This window comes from Zasmidium cellare (genome assembly GCF_010093935.1).
Source record: "Zasmidium cellare ATCC 36951 unplaced genomic scaffold M409scaffold_1, whole genome shotgun sequence".
NCBI classification, from domain to species: Eukaryota; Fungi; Ascomycota; class Dothideomycetes; order Mycosphaerellales; family Mycosphaerellaceae; genus Zasmidium; species Zasmidium cellare.
The window spans coordinates 982,143-1,001,310 of NW_022986945.1; the positions used below are offsets into that span (position 1 = coordinate 982,143).

The 19,168-nt window shown below is 54.4% G+C and overlaps 8 protein-coding genes across 8 annotated transcripts; 4 read left to right on the plus strand and 4 right to left on the minus strand.

The window, feature by feature from the left end:
- Positions 1–109: 109 nt before the first annotated feature.
- Positions 110–1,018, plus strand: M409DRAFT_48696 (uncharacterized protein; the record flags this gene model as incomplete). Its single annotated transcript, XM_033811015.1, has 1 exon — positions 110–1,018. One exon carries the CDS (start codon positions 110–112, stop codon positions 1,016–1,018), a length of 909 nt encoding a protein of 302 aa, XP_033674657.1.
- Positions 1,019–1,761: 743 nt separating this feature from the next.
- M409DRAFT_62032 (carbohydrate esterase family 1 protein) lies at positions 1,762–2,767 on the plus strand (the record flags this gene model as incomplete). Its single annotated transcript, XM_033814986.1, has 2 exons — positions 1,762–2,299; positions 2,379–2,767. 2 exons carry the CDS (start codon positions 1,762–1,764, stop codon positions 2,765–2,767), a joined length of 927 nt encoding a protein of 308 aa, XP_033674658.1.
- A 307-nt stretch (positions 2,768–3,074) lies between these two features.
- On the minus strand, positions 3,075–5,774 carry M409DRAFT_62033 (uncharacterized protein; the record flags this gene model as incomplete). The annotated part of the gene is made up of 3 exons (XM_033814987.1): positions 3,075–3,326; positions 3,379–5,627; positions 5,675–5,774. The coding sequence occupies 3 exons, from the start codon at positions 5,772–5,774 to the stop codon at positions 3,075–3,077; spliced, it is 2,601 nt and encodes an 866-aa protein (XP_033674659.1).
- An 813-nt stretch (positions 5,775–6,587) lies between these two features.
- On the minus strand, positions 6,588–7,367 carry M409DRAFT_48699 (uncharacterized protein; the record flags this gene model as incomplete). Its single annotated transcript, XM_033811016.1, has 1 exon — positions 6,588–7,367. The coding sequence occupies one exon, from the start codon at positions 7,365–7,367 to the stop codon at positions 6,588–6,590; it is 780 nt and encodes a 259-aa protein (XP_033674660.1).
- Positions 7,368–8,604: 1,237 nt separating this feature from the next.
- Positions 8,605–9,070, plus strand: M409DRAFT_48700 (uncharacterized protein; the record flags this gene model as incomplete). The annotated part of the gene is made up of 2 exons (XM_033811017.1): positions 8,605–8,788; positions 8,874–9,070. The coding sequence occupies 2 exons, from the start codon at positions 8,605–8,607 to the stop codon at positions 9,068–9,070; spliced, it is 381 nt and encodes a 126-aa protein (XP_033674661.1).
- Positions 9,071–9,910: 840 nt separating this feature from the next.
- Positions 9,911–10,669, plus strand: M409DRAFT_16045 (uncharacterized protein; the record flags this gene model as incomplete). Its single annotated transcript, XM_033803468.1, has 3 exons — positions 9,911–10,416; positions 10,479–10,590; positions 10,646–10,669. The coding sequence occupies 3 exons, from the start codon at positions 9,911–9,913 to the stop codon at positions 10,667–10,669; spliced, it is 642 nt and encodes a 213-aa protein (XP_033674662.1).
- A 344-nt stretch (positions 10,670–11,013) lies between these two features.
- On the minus strand, positions 11,014–11,631 carry M409DRAFT_16046 (uncharacterized protein; the record flags this gene model as incomplete). The annotated part of the gene is made up of 1 exon (XM_033803469.1): positions 11,014–11,631. The coding sequence occupies one exon, from the start codon at positions 11,629–11,631 to the stop codon at positions 11,014–11,016; it is 618 nt and encodes a 205-aa protein (XP_033674663.1).
- Positions 11,632–14,068: 2,437 nt separating this feature from the next.
- Positions 14,069–18,164, minus strand: M409DRAFT_62036 (uncharacterized protein; the record flags this gene model as incomplete). The annotated part of the gene is made up of 3 exons (XM_033814990.1): positions 14,069–14,171; positions 14,209–14,977; positions 15,032–18,164. The coding sequence occupies 3 exons, from the start codon at positions 18,162–18,164 to the stop codon at positions 14,069–14,071; spliced, it is 4,005 nt and encodes a 1,334-aa protein (XP_033674664.1).
- Positions 18,165–19,168: the final 1,004 nt, after the last annotated feature.

The following is a 19,168-nucleotide window of genomic DNA, read 5'->3' on the forward strand; positions in this document are numbered from 1 at the left end:
AACAATTCATTGAAGCATGGCCGTCTCAAGAACTTCAAAAGCGGTGCGCTTCCACTCAAGTGAAGAAGAATCAGACAGCAGGCCCCAACGCCAACGACACGACTCTATCATGTCACCACCTCCGCCGCCGCCGTACGAATGGAATTGCTGGAACGCACCCTCGATCAAAGTCACCGACTTCGACAGACCGACTCACAAATGGAATCCTACCCAACGCCTCTGTTACAACAACGCCATCCACGAATCACGACCTTACCAATGTACCTACCACTTCGACAGTGAAGTGCAGTGCTCCCACTTCCTGAGCCAACCCCAACGCTCCCGAGCCGTCTTCCTCATCGACGAGCTGGCTCGTACGGATCCAAGCGAGATCGATCAGAACGACAGGGAGAGTCTGCTGAGGAACCTACTCTGCGACATCCACGTCGAGCAACCGCACTTCAAGAGAGAATTGAAACGAACCGCAATCGTAATGGAAAACGCCATCGCGCAAACCAGCGGCCCCTACGAAAAAGAATGGAAACTCCTGCACGACACCCTCCGCCTCCGCCACGGCGACCCCCACAAAGAACACGCCTGGATCCGGTACATCGCGCTCGAAGTCCTGCCTTCCGGCAAAGACCTGACCTCGCAATTCCCCTGGCCTGTGCCCTCCGGCAAATACGACGACATCAACCCGGCCACGGTCAACATCTTCTACAAGAAAACGCTCTGGGGTAAAATCGAGGGGATGAACACGGATCTGTGGAAGTGCAACCACGCGCAGAAATTTTTGCTGAGGGAGAAGATGTGGTGGTTGCCGCTGCAGAGGATTTTTGAGACGCTGAAGAGGGTTGTGGGGAGGGAGGGGTTTGTGGTGGAGGTTGCGGAGGGGGTGGGAGTGGTTTGGGGGGTGGTGGAAGAGATGTTGGGGGTTGTGGAGAGGAGTACTACGGGTTATCCTTTTGATGATGGGAGTGGGAGGAAGAGGGGTGGGAGTTGTGTGAGGGAGGGGAGGAGGGGGATGGGGGCTCGTTGAGGATCTCCAAGGCGTGGTTTCGTGAATGGAGGCTAGGTGCATGAACGATGCTGAGGTCCAGCGGCCTCACGAACAAGACACGTGCACGGTATGTTCCCTAGCCTTCACCAAATTGGGCCTTTTAAGGGCTCGCACAGCTCACGGAATCAGGTTTAAAATGCGTTGGCCGTTGCAGAAGCATCTTCTGTAGCGTGTGTACTTGAGCATCCATATCCCGAGACGAGCCATATTGGGAAGCCACAGAAACAGTACTCGTGCACTTTGGTTATACGAGTGTCTCAGAAGACAACTGGATGGTGTACTAGCCGCCAACACACGTCGACTAGAAAACCGAGACAACACAACACCACGGAGCCGTCCATGATGTAAGGGTGTGAACGCATGACAACATTACGCTATGCAACAGCCTTTCGGGCGTGAAGCTTTCGCTAGCACATGCAGAAAGACACGCTCCAGGATGCACCACAGATCCTCCCTCCGAGCTGGACTGAACATCGAGACTTTCCAACACCAACTTCGAATGCTGCTGCAATGCATCCACTGGGTTTTCCGGTAACTCCAGATGCGACCGTCGACATCCCTCTCGGACTTGACGATGGAAGATGGCGTGCAGGCCCACTACACCACAAGCCGAAGGCTGCGCTCCTTGCAGTTGGGAAGGAATATAAAAGTAGACGGAATCCTCGAGGATACTAGAAGGACAAGCAAGATCGTACTGCAAAACCCAGCATCCTAAACCCAAAATGCCATCCCCAACCCTCCTCTCCCTCCTTGCCCTCCTCTCCACCGCCCAAGCCTTCACCCCCTCCCCAGGCTGCAGTAAAGCCCTCCCCCAAGGAACCACCCTAGGCTCCACGGGCAGCAGCAACAGCATAACCATAACCTCCTCCGGCCGCTCCCGCACCTTCCTCCTACACATCCCCACCAACTACAACACGACCGCCCGCGGCCTGATCCTCTCCTACCACGGCCGCGGCAAAACCGCCGCCAGCCAGGAACAGCTCTCCTCCTTCTCCGACCCCTACTTCAACCCGGACCTGCTCGCCGTCTACCCGCAAGGCGTGGGGAATCAATGGCAGGGCGACCCGGAGGCCACGACGGATGATGTCCAGTTTGCGTTGGATATGATCGATTATTTGACGCCGAGGTACTGTGTCGATACCGACGCTATCTACGCCACGGGGAAATCCAATGGGGAAGGGTTCTCTGCGAATATCCTCGCATGCAACGCAACTGCGACGGACAGAATCGCTGCGTTCGCCAGTGCCAGCGGCGCATATTGTACGTCCCCATCCCTCTCCCCATCTATCCCCCTCCCACCAATCTAACCTCCCCCTCTCAGACCAAAACCTCGTCTCAGGTCAATGCAACGCCTCAAAAATCCCCATCCCCTGCGCACCCTCCCGCCCAATCCCCCTTCTAGAAATCCACGGCACCTCCGACACCACAATCCCCTACGACGGCGGCGCCCGGCGCGGCGAATGCCTGCCCTCGATCCCGCACTTCCTGCAGAACTGGGCGTCGGTGGATAACTTCAGCTCCACCGCCAACGTCACCACACAGCTTTACGGCGGGAAAGTGCAGAAGTATGATTTCGGCGGGAAGGTGGATTTTTTGACGCAGTGGAGGGTTGAGGGGCTGGGGCATAGTTGGCCGAGTACGGGGGCGAATGGGGACTCGAGCAAGGGGACGTATTTTAACGGGACGGAGTTTATGATGGAGTTTTTTGGGAGGTATAGTTTGAAGTGATGGGAGGGGAGCGTGGTGGGTTGTTGACAAGACGGAGAAGGGGGATTTCGGTTATGTTGAGATGATTTCGAGACGGCGGATCCAGGGAAAGAGATGGGAGGTGAAAACAACGTGGAGACAAAGGTATCACGAGGCAAAGAGAAACAGACGATGTCGGTTGTTTCACGTCTACATTTCCATCAGCGTTGCTTTCCTAAAAATCACCGTCAGGGGTCTGTTAGCCAAGCCCATCCCCAGCCTAATGTACTCCGAACACCATGGTATCACTCTAACCTTGAACACTTCATACATTTCCATCATCAATCATCTACGCACCAACGCTAACTTCCTGACTCCTGCCACCTCGTCCACCGCGGTTTCTCACAGCCCCTGGCCGGCCAAGAGTGTACTTGGCGAAAGCGCGTGCAAGAGCCTTCTTGCAGCTGACCTTCTGACTGCCAACGAAGCTGTCAACAGCAACAGCAATAGCGCGATCGATGTCAGCAGCATTGCAGTACTCGCTGAGGCGCATCTTGGCGAAGGACTCGCTGATACGGAGAATAGATTCGAGATGACGGACCTGGGAGCTGGTTAGTAGGTGTCGTAAAGTCTTCTTTGAAACTTCGACTCACGGTGATAGGATAAGCTCCAGTTGCCAGAGACTCTCGTCTCATGTCTGCAAACAAGCGTGCAATCTTGTCTTGATCGATTTGGTACAGCTTGGGCCTGCAATGTTCGCGGGCATAGAGGATATACTTCCTCAACATTTCTTGAGGAATGTCCGTCTTTGTCTTGGGACCTGCTTGGCTTTCTACGCCATCTAGATCCATGCTCTCTTCGTTGGGAGCTGTGGTCTGGGACTCTCCGCCCGCAGCAGAGTTCATCACTGGGTGTGCCCGTCCATGGCTGTTGACCACGAAGTTGGCAAGACGCTCGTCCTCCTCTGGGTCAACAGTATCTCTCACAACACAAAGGATGTCGAAACGAGATAAGATGGGCTCGGTGAGCTCGACATTCTGGCTGAATGGTACTGTGGCGTTGTAGCGGCCACCGATGGGGTTGGCTGCGGCAATGACGGCGCACCGGGCCTGCAGTGTTGTGACGATGCCAGCCTTGGAGATGGAAATCGTCTGCTGCTCCATTGCTTCGTGGATACTGGTTCGATCCTGGTCGTTCATCTTGTCGAATTCGTCGATCAGGCAAGTACCCTTATCTGCAAGCACAAGAGCACCACCTTCGAGCGTCCATTCCGCAGTCAGAGGATCTCTCCGAACACTGGCAGTAAGACCGACGGCCGAAGCACCTTGACCTGTAGCGAAGACTGCGCGGTGGGCAGTATTCTCGATGTACTTCAGAACCTGCGACTTTGCAGTTCCTGGGTCACCAAGAAGAAGGATGTTGATGTCTCCACGAATCGAGTGCTTTCCCTGAGCTTCCTTCGAAACACCGCCGAAAAGAGACAATGCGACCGCAGTCTTGATGTCCTCATGGCCGTAGATCGAGGGAGCGATAGAGCTGATGATCTTGTCGACGATCTTCGGATCTCTGCTCATTGCACGAATCTCTCGCTCGTCCTCCTCGGTGAGTCTGAAGCCAGCCAGCTGGTCATGCGACTTTACTACGCTGTTGGCTTCGAGAATGGTAGCAAAGACTGGGAAGCCGTTCTTGTTGTTGAGCTGGGCATCGTAGTTGTTTCGGTAGATGCCAGTAACTTCGACTTCCTCTCCCGGCTTCGCCGAGTCGATCAGATCCCACAGCAAGATGACTTCTCTGTGACGAGGAAGTCGGCCAGCGGGGACTGTGCCAGGTGATTCCTGGAGAGTGAGCTTTTGGTAGTTTCGGTACACAGTCTTCTCGCTGTTGAGCGTGAACGGCCCTCGAGACTGGCAGTTCTGGCAGAAAGATAGCTTGACCTCTGCATTGCTGTCCTGTGGAAACGGGCCAAGAGTAATGCCGCACTTCGTACAGTCGAACTTGACGTACTTCAGCTGCGGGAAGACGCCTGTTCGTCTTGTGACGACACCACTGACTCTCAACAAGCTGTTCAGATGATTCTGGCGGAGCTGGCGTAGTGTCAGTGACACTGGCAGGTTCGTGAGGCGCACATGAAGTTCGGAGTGGATTCGCTCGTAGTCCGGGTAGTGGTACAATGCCACTTCCAGAGCCACCGCGTCGAAGATCGGCAGCACTTCTGAAGGCACATTGACCAAGAAGTATGCCAAAAGCGGCTTCGACTCGGAGAGGTGCTCCCAGTCAACTTCCAAAGACTCTGCATTGACTTCACCGAGTGTTCGAATGCGGACTCCGTAGACCGAAGTACCCGTCGCGTCGGTATATTCAGTCAAGAAGGCCTTGAACTCGCGAGCAATCGTCTTGTGAACGGCTGGTTGAGAGACCCAATCAGTCAAGCTCGCGGCCTTGATATCACCCAATGCCTCCAGCGAAAGCTCCTCATTCAGGATATCCTCATGCATATCGATGTCGTCCTGCTCTTCGTCGAATCTATGCCTGCGTCGGCGCGGCTGGCGCGTAAGATCCATGACATCTTCATCTTCGTCTGGTAGGAAGGCGTTTGGCACTTGGCGCTCTCGTGCCAGCTCTCTGTCTCGGCGATTCAGGCGTGCTTCAAGCTGTCTCCTGGCGGCCGGATCGAGGGTGTCGTAGTCTTCATCATCATCGATATCGGCCCCTTGGTATCCAACATCGTCTCCTCTATCGTAATCTCGGTCAAAGTTGTCTCCAAACAGATCAATGCCTGCATCATCTTCGGCCATCTCGTCTACATCGTCAATGTCTTGAATGAGGTCCTCTTCCGGATCGAGGTTGTCATCTTCTTCGATGTCGTCGTTTCCGGGAAATACTGGTGGAGAGGAAGCCGGAGCTATCCAATGTCAGCGTATATACACTCAACATCGCTGTCATACTCACGGCTCGACGGCGGAGCGCCAGACGAGGAGATGTCTTCGTCGGCGTCTCGTCCTCTCTTTCGACCGCCGGCAGCTGGGCGTCCGCGATTGGCAGCAGACATGTTGGGTCTTAGTGGTGAGCTGTAGAGGTGTCAGTGTGATGCAAAGTGGTATGCTGTGGGTTGTGTCTACCTCATGGTGTCTGTGTGTGAAGTCGAATGCTGAAGAGCGGGCAGAAGAGAAGCCGCCAGAGAGAGCCCGCCCACTTAACGCGTCGCGTCAAGAGCGTGTCCTAGCGCGCGTTCGGGTAAAATAAATTTATCCGCGCAGGGGTCCACTCTACGGCCAACGACGACCAACACTGACTCGCTGCATTCACACCATCGACTGCCAAAGCGAACGGACGCACCACACAACCATAGTGAATGAGAACGATATCGCGGCACTGTGCTTGTATTGTCGTACAGGAAACGATGGCGAACACTCGTCCGGCCGCTCTGGCCAATCATCAGACCAGCTCGCCTTCCTCGCTCTCCCCGTCAGACGCTCTCAGAACTATCTTATAGAACTCATGTACCGATCGAAAAACGAATTGCGTGGTGCTGCAGATATGGTCGGGGACAGCACACAGATCACTACAACGGGACTTGGCTCAGTGACATCAATTCGGTGGCTGGGCAATGGGCCGTGCGATCAAAGTGTGGCTGCCGGCTAGACATCACCTCTTGTTCTTACACGACATTTTTCTTCACAACACCGATCCCAAACAAGGAAACCCCTTGCATGGCAGCTGATTTCACTTCAGACTGATTTGTCTCCCAGGGAAGGTGCCAAACTTTTAGTTGAGGCGTACTTTCAGCCCTCCTACTGTACTATCCCTATCCGCCTAACTTCTCCCCCTAATTAAGATGTTGTGTCTAATCTCTTTCCACCCACTACTCTCCGCCGTTCCTGCGATCCCACTCTTGGTGATATCGAGCCTGCATCGCTTTGAAGAACTTTGGGTAAGCAGTCCACACAGCTTTGTCGAAATCTCCGGCTAACTTGCGAATCGTCTCGATGTTGTCACGAATGTCCTGCGGACTAGACCTATCCAGCTCGCACTGCTCCTCGAATCCTCCATCCGACCCTGCAATGTGGATCTCCATCCACGTTTGAGTGTCACTCTGATATGCCGCTTCCAGTTGAACGCGGATGAGGAATAAAGCCCAAGGGTAGAACTCCGCTAGGTTGCGTTGGTAGTTATGATTGTCAATGACGATGTTGACGAGAATGATTGCCTTGTTCTGTTGCAGAGTGGCGAGGAATTGGGGATCTACTTTGCGGTCAAAGTAGGCCATGATAGGACCGAAATCCATATTGGTCGCGGTAAATTCGAGTGTCGTTGTGGATTTCCTAGCTACAGCTTCGTATTCCTTGTTGACGAGGCGACAGGTAGCAGTTATGGCTGACGTAGTAGTCTTGAATTCCGGGACGTTGTTGCTTTCGCTGTCGACGGTTCGAACGCGACGGGTAGTATACGACTGTGCAACGAATTCATAGATTCGCTCTCGTAACTCGGGCGGCAGCGTCATCAATGTCGTCGGTTCGGCCATGGTTTGTGCTCGTGGTAATGGTATTGAAAAGGTATGTTGCGAACTGCCCTCTAATGCAGCAGTCTTGATGTTGTTGACAGTGCAGACTGTCGAGAACGTAGGGGGAACGAGATCAACCATCGTGGCACGACCGATCACACATGCTTTGAAACTTCGACGCTAAGGTAGGTGAGGGACAACATTGATGACACCTCACCTTGTGACGTAACGGAGACGCTATGTAGGTCACAACAACACCAACAACACCTTCTAACGTTCCTTCGCGCAGCACTTCAGCTTCTACTACTGCATTCATCGCAATCTTGACTGGATCATGACAGATCAAAAGAAAGGACGCAAGCTTGCAATCATCAGCCTTCCAACGCAGCGGACCCCCAAGCTCCACATATACACACTCTCTCTAACACCTATGCGAGACCAACAACATAAACTGGGCAGCTAGGCCAAGCTACTGCACTGCACTCTATCATTACGAGACACTGAAACGCAGATGAACTGACAAATCCTCCGCAGACGTCCGCGGCCCTGAATTGAGATTGTGGAAACAACATTTGGACAGGCCTCGTCTACGAAAGCCCAGTTCAAGACTTATTCGCAGGATGGCGGAGTGAGCTTGCCGATACACCTCCCTTTTGCGAATGTTGCGTTTCTTGCTATTGAACTGGAGCCCCTTCAGCTGTAAACGCCGGTGAAGCTTCCAGATCGTGAGAGTTCTACGCCATACGACTTTGATCTCTCTCACGCCGCATCAGTGGTGTTGAAGGATCACAAACCCATAGTCGTGCAAGGATGCAGTCGAGCTCGAACCTATTACGCTGGACAAGAGCCTTCACGTGCCGAGCCAGAGACCAATCCAGGCATTCGCATGACACCATGAACAAGGCGGCGTACCAAGGAAGAAGACCGCTCTTTGGAGATCAGGCTCTACCCCTTCCAAGCGGTTGATCGCCTCCACATCTACCCACCGGACCACGGTCACCATTCGTCGTCGAGTCTATGCAACATCGATGTTGCAGCATTGGTGGACTTTCCACTCCGGAAGTTCTCAGCTTGCATCATTAGACAACCTGATCAAGCATTACCACGCCAATTGAATTTGGAAACTCGACACATGGAAACCACTTCATTGGCTTCAGTCCCGAGAAGGTAGTCACCTGCCAGATGTAGTAAAGAAAGCTACTCAACGATGAGCTCTATTCCATAAACGCGGTTGTTGTGGGCTGAATCGCACTAGGGGTCGTAGTTGCTGGAGCATGTTGGGCCAGCGGCCATAGTGCTCATGGCCGAATATAAGTACCGCTCTTCATCACACCATAAGCTGGAGCACTGCATCCATATCTTGACCACATCCTTCAATATGCACCTCACCAGCTACTTGCTCCTCGCTCTCGGCGTCGGCAGCGGCGCCAACGCCGCTGCTCTCGCCAGCAAGAGAGCCACCAACAGCGTCTTCTACGCAGCATTCTCTGGAATGAACGAAGGCGGAGGCACCAAGGGCTGCACCGGAGCCAACCTCGGAACCGTCCAAGCAAGCGGCACGAGTGAGTTACCATATACCCCATGACATTCCCCTCGGCGATACCTTTCCAGTCTCTCTTCCTCTTTGGCATTCCTGACACTTCACAGGCACCAGCGCTTGCAAGCAGGTCGGCGAAGGCGCTTGTGTGACACTCACCGGGTTCCAAGGCAATGCTACGAAGTGCAAGGTCCTTACTTACGAAGAGCCCAACTGCGGTGGCGACGGAGAGAGCACCATTTTTGGCAACAAGGGTGATTATGCCAACGAGGACTTTGCGTCTTTCAAGGCCGTGTGCGGTTCTTAGAGTAGTTCTGTCGAAAGGAAGGGATTGGAAACCGGCATCGACTGGGTGAGAAACAACAGCATTTTTGACCTGGGAGTCATTCATTACGATTTCATGTAGTTCAGACTGACGGCCGCCTTGAAAATAGTAGGAAAATCCTTATACAATGAACGTTTTCGCTGTCTTGTAGCTGAAGTCGACATGATCCTGCAGGATCTGTTGCTGCATGTGAAGCTTGGCCGGTCACTTTCTAGATAGCTCCTTTGTTCGATCAGTCAACATGCAACACAGACACTTTTAACAGACATTACCTGCTGTCCTGACGCCCATCTTCCTTCAGAACGCCGATCTCAACAAGGATGACTATTTGTATGGCAGCATGCCCACTTGGCAAACTTAGCAAAAGGTAGATACTGCTACCGGAAGACGGGACATTTGGATACCGCAGCTTTGGCTCATCCAAAATTCGGAAGCCGCTGACAACATAACTGAATGTTGGTATTACTGCTGACTTCGCAGCCGCACCGCCAAGTCGGGCTTCTAGGGTCTCTCGTCTGAGCTGATGAAGACACTAAACGACCAAAGACCAACAGGGCTCGCCGAAACCTCTAGATGTCTCCGAAGACTCCATTTGGCTTTCACCAAAGACGTCAGCTGCTCCGGCGAAGAATCTCGACGTCGCGTACTCGTCACTTGCTCGAACAGTGCATAGGTAAGAGCTGCGTTTCTGTCGACACACTCTCGTTCGTTCCATCCTTCGTTCTGCCTTTTTAAAGCCGTTTTCCATGTTCAAGCATCCTGATCTACTTTTCCTTCTCCCCATCATTCCCAAAACGAAACAAACCTCTCTCCACGGCCATCATGTCTACTGAGCCACTCACCCTCTCCTCTCCACCCGCCCTCCTCATAGTCGACATGCAAAACACCTTCTGCCACCCCAACGGCGTCTTCGTCAAAGCCGGAATCCAAGTGCCTCCCAGCACAATGACCCGCGTAACGCACCAAATCAACGCCCTCCGCACCGCCTTCCACACGCATAACTTCCCCGTCATTTTCGTCGGCTACGCCTTCAACGAGGACTACTCCAACTCGGGCTTGATCTGGGAGATCCCCGGCGGGGAGCAGATGAAAGCTAACAAGATTCTTGTGAGGGGCAGTTGGGATGCGGGAATTATTGATGAGTTGAAGCCGGATGAGGGCAAGGGGGAGGTGGTGTTGGAGAAGTATCGGAATAGTGCGTTTGCGGCGGGGACGAAGTTAGAGGAGGTGTTGAGGAGTAAGGGCGTGCAGCAGGTTGTGGTTTGTGGGTGTGCGACGAATGTCTGTGTGGAGAGTACGGTTAGGGATGCGGCGGGGAGGGATTGGAGGTGAGTGGAAAGGGGTCGATGAGGCTTGGTGAGCTTTTGGGCTGACGTGTGCTGTGTGGCAGGTGTATGACTGTAGACGATGCATGTGCTGCATTGACGACGGAGGCGCATGACGCCTCTTTGAAGAACCTACAGTGGCAAGGAGGCGTGTGTGATACCGCGCAGGTTGAGGAGGTGATTCGAATCGATCTTCCAGTTTGAGCTTGACAATATACTGACCGCCTCATAGGCTCTGAATCGAATCTCAGCATGATCCAATAGCATCAACGATGGTCATACGAAGCAAACAACGACTGCATAGCCTCTTCTATCCATCCCAGAATCTCGTCTGCATAAATCGCGTCTATGTATATCGTAAAGCCTATAAAAGCAAGCTGACAGCCATCAGCACACAGAATCAAAGAGAGTGCATCGAAGAAGGACAATCGGACAATCTTTCTACCCCAAAGAGGCCATGACAGTCCTCACGATTCCCATACCCCTGCCTCGAGCCCGCTGGTTGCGACCTTCCACATTGGCGTCAATCATGTGGTCGGTCATTCCAGCGCGCTAACACGTTCAAAGTCCATCAAATCGTTCATCAAAAGCAAGCCGCCTTCAAGTCGAAGCAGTCGGCACCGGAGGCGCAGTGGCAGTACCCGTCGCCGTTGGAACAGGGCCCTCAGGACCAGAACCATAGCCTATCGGGAAATAAGGCTTCAACCCACCCTGGCGAGGACCCTCGAATTGACGAGCTTGATGTTGGTGGCGACGCGCAGGGAAAGGAGGTTCGAAATCGTGGAGGTCACCAGTGGGAGCCGCGTAGCCCGTTGGAGCTGGATAACCGCCAGTGCCCGTTGGGAAGGGGGCGAAGCGCTTCTCCTTGAAGTAGCCGGTAGAAGCTGGTGCGTAGCCCGTTGGGTGAGGGATGAAGCCTGTGGGTTGGGAAATGTAGCCGCTTGGGGCTCCTGTGGCGAAGGGAGGAGCGTAGAAGCCTTGGAAGTTGTCACGCTTCGCGAAGCGGTTGGGGATGGAAGTACCAGTTGGAACGACGGCGGTGCCGGTAGGAATTGGCACGCTGTTGTGAGGGAACTCGCCAGCGTGAGGGTTGAATTTTGGGAATGGTGGGTTCGAGCCTGGCGAGTAGTGGCGATGTGAGAGCTCCTGGAGGTCGAAGGGCATGGCGAGTGCTGCGGAGGCGAAGAGCGCCAGCTTGAGGATGGTTGAACCGGCCATTGCGTTGGTGATGGTGGTCTTCTCGGGGTGTTTGACGTCTTCCGTAAAGCGATTGCGAGTCAACCACAGCGTTAAAGAACGAACGCCTGGTCTTCTTTCAGAGAGCGTGCTCAGCAATGGAGAGAGGACAGCAAAGCGAAAGAGGGAGGGCGGATGAGAGAGAGAAAAGAGACAGAGGTGGCCCCCAGAAAGGTCCACAGTCCTCGATAACACCCATATCGGCGCATTTGCCCAGGGGTCGTGCAGCTTACACAACATCAACGACGCACCTCACCAGCCCCAAAGGCAGCATCCATCTGATACTAGCCCGGTACCATGGACAGTCCTCTTCGCACAGCGGATTGATCCACGCCAACAAGGTCTGGCGGCCTGTCAAGTTTCATTGACCCATACAACGACACCTCCTCGAAGGCGAAGAGGCGAAACCTCATTGGAAGGCCGTCATCAAGCACCGAACCTGGTGCACACCGCGCTTGTGTGCGAAACATGAACCTCTCAGGTACAGCTTCGCTGGGTGGACGGGGTGATATCGGAGTGTTGAGGCACCGGTGCCGTCATGGAGATCTTTGACTGACAAGCCTAACAAGAGCCATGTTAGTTCGTCAGTGAGTGTTAGAGCGACCAGGAAAGTGAGAACTGCGTCATGAACTTGTGGCGCCGGTGTGAAAAGATCAATGTCGTCGGCGCCGCAGTAGCGGGAGGCAAGAATCGACCAGGAGGTTCCTGCGCCATCCAAGGGGCGATAGGAAGAAGAATGGCGGACTTTCCCAGGCACAGGAGCCGATGCATCAACAGCAGCCCTACCACGCAGCCTTCCACGGGAAGTTGCATAGGAAAGAAAAAACCCGTACACTCACGATAAGAGAATCCGCTGAAGTCCAACACCTCAACAAGGGACCCCCTGTCACCACCCCCGGACTCCTCCATCAACATCAACCAGGATCGAACCTGGGTTAGTAACTACCCAAAGCGTATTACTTCGCCTCTCAACCTCGTCCAGTCCCGAACTTTTCTCTCGGCTTCTTGCGTCTGCCACGGCCGTGCCGAAGTTTGACTTTCACATGAAACGGTGTTTTCTGGACGCCGATGTTGCCGCCGTGGCGAAAGGAAACCCATCAGACAGACGGTGTGTGATGGAGGTCTGACTTGATCGAACGATTCCGTTGCAGCGCAGTTTTTGTTGAGTTGCTAGCAAGAAGCAGGCTGGGGAACCATCCCACGTGCATCCCACGAGAGGTTGTGAACTCGAACGACATCGTAGTTCGATGGCAAAAGCGGGCCTGGTTTCTAAGACCTCATCAGCTCACGGTGAGACCGCCTTGACATGTCAACAACAAACAACTGCGAACAATCGAATCTCCGTCAACGCACCCGTAAGCCACTCGCGTAACGGCCATTTCTCACTGCACGACTCGACGGTTCTGTCCATTTAAAGTGCCAACTCACCCGGCTGTCGTGCGACCTCAACCCAATCTCGTTCCTTGTCCTACATGTCCGACAAGGGCGAATGTGGCTGATGACCCAACACCCGGCTGTTATATTAGTAGAGATAGCGATGAGTGGTAGCCATTTTCACTCACCGGTCTTTCAAAATCGATGGGAGACAAATCTCTACAGATGTGGTGAGAGGTCGGTGATGACGACAGTCGCCATCGCCAGGAACAAACAAAACACGACCAGTCGTCTGTTGTCTGTACCTGCCTCACCGCCGAATGGCGCCAGCCCTCAGTTCTCTAGGCCCGCAGTCAAGCTTCCACTGGTCGGCGGCGGCTGCATTGTCCCTGGTCGTTGTCCGTCATGGCAAAAGCGCTCAAATCGACATAAAGGATGAGCATCCCGAGACTCACGCAGCACATCGGTGCCGTTGTTGGATCTGCGTCGTTCCTCACGGGTGTTGCTTCATCACAGCCTCGCTCGGCTCTGCTGGTCGGATATTGTCAACAAGGTCTGATCCCGAAAGTCATGCCAGTATGCTATTAGTATATCGCCCTCGCCGAACCTGCACTGCGCTGCGGCTGACATCGTCCAAGACCTTCGCCTGCCAACTCGCCAACACATTCTCGTCTTGTTCTCTCGCCTCATGCAACGGAACATTGGCGCACATCGCAACTGGTCATCGAACTCGACACTTGGTCATTCTTCTCTCTACATAAGAAACTTCATTAGCTTCTTGCCGCAAGCTGACTGACTGCCGCATTATGTACATTGGGGGGAAAATCGTTCCGTCCAGCCCAGCCCAGTGAGTGCAAACCCGTTCTTTCTGCAAGGAAAGAACAAAATCCCGAGAAACCCCTATCTTTTCCTTTCCTTAGCCGTGATTTCTTTTTCCCAATGAGAGACATGTCGGTATGGTGGTGGTTTTATCGCAAACAAATCAAAAGGGGGTATCATCATTTCGATCTTTTTTCGCTTCTGCTTTCTTTTCTGGCTTGTTCTCTTAGAAACCTTTGAACGGATCCATCCCGTCCTCGTCGAATACGTATCCTGCTCGCCTCTTGTCGACTGTCGACTGACTTAGATTGCTCCCGCGTCGTGGCCTTCTTGGCGCGCCGATGACGGGGAGGTGCTGGGACATACAGGACTCCGTCTCTGACGTTCGGGTCGACGAACGCCTCCATGCGGACGGTCCCGACGGCCTCGAAGAAGTTTGGCCGGTCTGGGCTGGTGATTGAGTCTCGACGGCTGCCAGATTTGGAGGATGCGCTGGGGCGGAAAGAGGATCCGTTGGTGGAGCTCGCGTGGTAGTGATGGGCCGAGGAGGTGGAAGATGGAACGGCGCTAGATGAGAAGCTGCGCGGGTTGTTGCTCAATGGCTGAGGCAGGCGAGGGCTCGTGTTGCTGCGCTTTCGTTGGTGGCGTGTGGTGGTAATGTAAAGGCGAGGTACGGCTGGGAAGTCCGCACTGTTGTCATTGTTGGCGCTCATTTCGCTGTGTAGGACCTCGGACCCATAGTTGCTTTCTGGCTGGGATTGGACCTTGTGCAGGTCTGGCCTCTTGCCCTTGGCGAGACGGATTGAGTCGCGCACAGTCGACCTTCCAAAGGATGGCGACCGGTGGCGCTTGATCGGTACACCATCGATCGACGGGTTCGATGGGACCGGTGGCACTGGAGGGATGTTCGACTTTCGGGGAACCTGCTGTGGAATCTGCGTTGGCAGCTGGCCTGATTGTGCTAAAAAGGAGAGCGCTGTCATCCAGAGGCCATGTCGCTCCTGTGTTGTTGCGGTGAATTTGAGGGCACGCTCTGGTGTAAGGATCAAGATCGATCGGTTCCAAGCAGATGAGAGCTCCGGTGATTTGGGCAAGGGCGTTTGGTCTTCGACATCCAACACGGACTGAATGGCCACTGCGATGGGTTAGTACGGTCTTGAACAGATGTCAGTGAGTAGTTCACACTTACATTTTCGCCCCTTCTTGCCCAACAATGCCGGGCCTGATGTTGGTTGCTTGTTGTCCCACATAATGGTGCGCTCGTAGGGCGACAGCCAGACCCAGCGCTTATGCCGTGTACCATGTCCAGTGGTCATGTTGACGATCCCATTCTGATCTGCCACAGGGAACTCAGAACTGTCCTCGCCAATGCCAAATGACTTTCGCTTGCGAATGTATTTCCACATCCACTCGCCGACCATCGTCCCCGCAATTGCATCGACCAAGTTGGTCTCTTCTGAGTTACGTGGGGCGGTGCTCGCAGTACCTGGTGACCTGCTAATGTCAACTGAACCCTTGACGTAGTCAAACGTTAGGCTGTCCTGGAGAGGAGTAGGTAGCTCGGGAATGGGGAATTTCGTCGGCGCTGGGCTATCGAAGGCCATTGACTCCACGGGAGTGAGATCCGGTGATCTTCTTCGTCTGCGATGGCCCTTGGATGGCGACCCTCTCCCTGTCCTGTTCCTGATGACAGCGGCTGACTGCACCTTTCGGAGACTGATCTGCCTGCTGTGGTTCGAGCGACCACTGCGATTGTTACGTGGCCCAAACACCTCTTGAGGCGTAGGACTTTGTGAACCATCGCTTTGGCCCTTGGATCCGACAATTCGCGAACTCGATCTCAATGGGATAGGATATGGTGGAAGGCCACTCGGTGCGCTGTGACTGCTGGAAGCCATGCTGCCGAAGCTGGGGCTTCGCGACCGAAGATCTCGCCGCACTTCCGGCTGCTTGAGTTTCGACTTTGACGGTTGCCGTCCATGGCGCTTTTGCGATGTTGGTCGGCTGCTGGCAACCGACGGCGCAGGAGCTGCTCCATAGGAATCGGCTGTGTCTGGTCTTCGCTCTGGCGAGATCTCCTTATCCTCTGGAACAGCCTTTGGTGGTTCCGACAAACCAAAGCGACCTGGTGGAGGGCGACTGAGAGTAGGCACAGAACCTGCAAGATCAGAAATGTCAAGGTCACTGCCGGCGTCTTCATCCTCACTGGGCTCTGACCACTGGTCCACGTCAGCGAGGGGCATGTTGTCAACCTTGGGTTGGCTGACACCATATTGCGATGACCTGTTGAGCGGGCCGTTGCTCTGAAACGTCTCGCCCTGAGGCAGAGGCGGAGACAGGACAGGCCTTGGCAAGGGGATCGCTTTCAAAGGATAGTTTCGAAGGTCTTTGGAGCTGTTGTTTCGCGACATGTCCGGACTGGACTCGGTTGGCGATTGCAGAGTAGGCGAAGTAGGCCCAGAAGCAGAAGGTAGGATCTTGGTATAGATCTTTGCCGTCCCCCCTGCACCCACGCGCTTTGATCGCGGTGGTTCCTGGAAAGTCGGACTCGGGAGAAGACTTCCTGGTAGAAGGTGTGGTGGGAGTTTCACAGGTCGTCTGTCAATCCTGATCTCCTCAGTCTGCATACCCGCATCCTTGCACGGCCAGCCCAGGTTTGCTTGTGAAGCTGCGTTCTTAGTGCCAGGCGGTAAAACGTACGGTCGCGGGGAAGACGGCCTCGAATTGGGTGGATGAATCGCGATGGAGGGTACGAACATTGGTGGCGAGAGACTGTCACGTTTAGGAGTGTGACCTCTCGGGCGTTCAAGTTCCACAAAGTCGGTCTGCGTCGATGCTGTGCTATAAGCTGGTGCGACAGCTGTTGACGGTTCGCGCTCTAGCCATGTCACTCCATCAACAACGGGTGTTTGGGGCGGACTGATGGGCGAACCCGCGACTTGTGTTCTGGCCTCAGGCGTAGGACTTTGCAACATGGAGGTGTTGTTAATCTCTGACAGGCGCACATGGCTGGTGGTGGAGGCTTGATCCGCAACCTCAGCCTCATCGTGCGCAGAAGTCACTTGAACTCGAGGAGGAGATACAGGTGGCGAAGGCTGATATCCCGTATCCACATACACGACTTTTGGTGGGGACTGGGGTCTTTCGAAAAGTGGTGGTGTTGTCGCTCGATCTTGATAGACCGGCCTTGGTGCGATCGTTTCAGTCGCCTCCGTAGGCGCATCTTTCGTGATAGGAGATTCCAGTGACTCTGCCCTCAATCCAAGAATGCGCTTAGCCTTTGCATCCAGTTCTCCAGTCATTGAGCTCTGCCGAGATTCCACAGATCGCTTCAAGCGCTCCGTATAGTCGAGCTCATCATCTGCAGTTTCATACTCATCCGCGTCGTACTCATCTTCTTCATCGATGCCAAGTTCGTCAGCCAGAGTATTCCCAGGTCGTGCGTAGAGATCAGGGGTCGGCGTGGTTCCTCGAGAGGAGACCGAGCTGCGGATGGTCTTGGGTCGAAAGCTAATGCTGCTCATGTTACGCTTGTGCTTGACAGGAGATGCTGTGCGAATGCTTGCAGTGTCACTGCCGTCGCCCAGACCGCTGTCTTTGAAAGTCGCGTCATCCAAGCTCTCCTCTGACTGCGCAGTCTGGACCTGTTGCGCCGCCATCTCGTCCACAACAGCGCGCAGTCGGGTCTCTGTGACGTGGACTCTTCGCTCGAGTTGACGACGCTCATTGTCCCATGATTCTTTTTCGTTCTCCCATATGCTTTGGGTACGAACCGCATCCTCATCTTGCTGGCGAGTCTTCTTCTGCGCATTGTCATATCGACTTCGTAGATCCTGGAGAGCGACTACTGCGGCATCGCGCTCCCGCGCTAGAACTTCCACAGCATCATACGTTCCTTTCTCCATCTGTTCCACCTGATGCCGCGCTTTGCGCACCTCCTTCGCGCTCTCCGTGAGCTGGTCGTTGAGGGTCTCATTTTCGCCTTTGGCATTCGACAAGCTCGTCTCAAGATTCTCAACCAAATGATTCTTGGAGTCGAGCTCGCGCCTGAGGTTCAATATCTCAGAGACGAGCGAAGCATGCAGGGTGGGCGTGAAACGTCGAGGATCCAATGCCGAATACCGTCCATCCCGCTTGTTCTCCTGATAGTCTGTTGTGTCAGGAGGGAGTGGGGGAGACACGGACTGCTCTCGTGAGGAGCTGGCGACGCGGGATGAGCGCTTCGATCGAATCAAACCCGGGGTTTCGTAGGGCGTGTCGGCTGGTGAGGGGAGACCTTTGGCGCCGACGAAAGAAGAGTACTCGCTGAAATAGTCCGCCATGGTTACAACTCCCAAGGAATATCACGGTCGGAAAGGCTGCTCGATTCGAATGCGGCAGCCGAAGGAGAGTGGCTCGATGGATACATCTACAGAACCGAAAGGAGGATATACTGTTTGAATGTTAGCGCGATGGTCGTGTCGAACGAAGGCGTCGAAGACGTGGCATGTCGCGGCATACATACCTACAAAGTAATGTCCAGCATAACGATACTGATCGAATGGCGGGTTGAAAAGGCTATAGCGCCATTCGCACGTCCAGCAACGGACAGTAAGGATACACGGCCGCGGTAGAGACTGGTGGTAACAACAAGGTGATGGAGGACGATTCAGTCGGGATCACGTCGACTCCAGGTGGCCCTGGGACGCGTGAAGGGTTAGCATTGAGCGGCGTGGAGAGAGTAATTGTGTCTAAAAAGCATTGGCCTCGCCGGGGATCCCTAGTCACCAATAGCACGTACCAAACGTTCCCGCAGGCGTTGCCGTCCCGTCCACCAACAATCCTGGCACAGTGGCACCCGAAACGCTTAAGCAGACATAAGAGCGCCTGGTGGCCAGCGGGGGAAAGATATACAAAAGCTGTTGAGACAGCAGCGGCTGCCCGGTGCCGCATGGCGCGCGCTGGAGCGGCGACGACAGGATGACAGGTCTGCTGTGTTACGGCGTGCAGGCGGATCAACGCCAGTCGAAGAGCCGGCCGCACCATGTCTGTTCCAAGATGCGGCAATATGCACGAGTGCATGGGGGTCGGGTGCTTGCTGGGACCACGCAGGCGCAGATCGAAGGCATGCAGCAACGTGCTGGGATGCGTTGAGCTCGTGCAGGCCTCCTTAATGAGAGCAGATCTCTGCCGAAATTGAACGTCGTCGACGCCGACAAGAGGTGGGTTGTGTTGGTGCTCGAGGTGCATGTTGGTGGCACATGATCACAGCCTCCCTCCCATCCTGTCTCTACAACCACTCGTGAGAACCTGCTCTGTCTCTCTGCCGTGCGCTTGGGGCGACGAT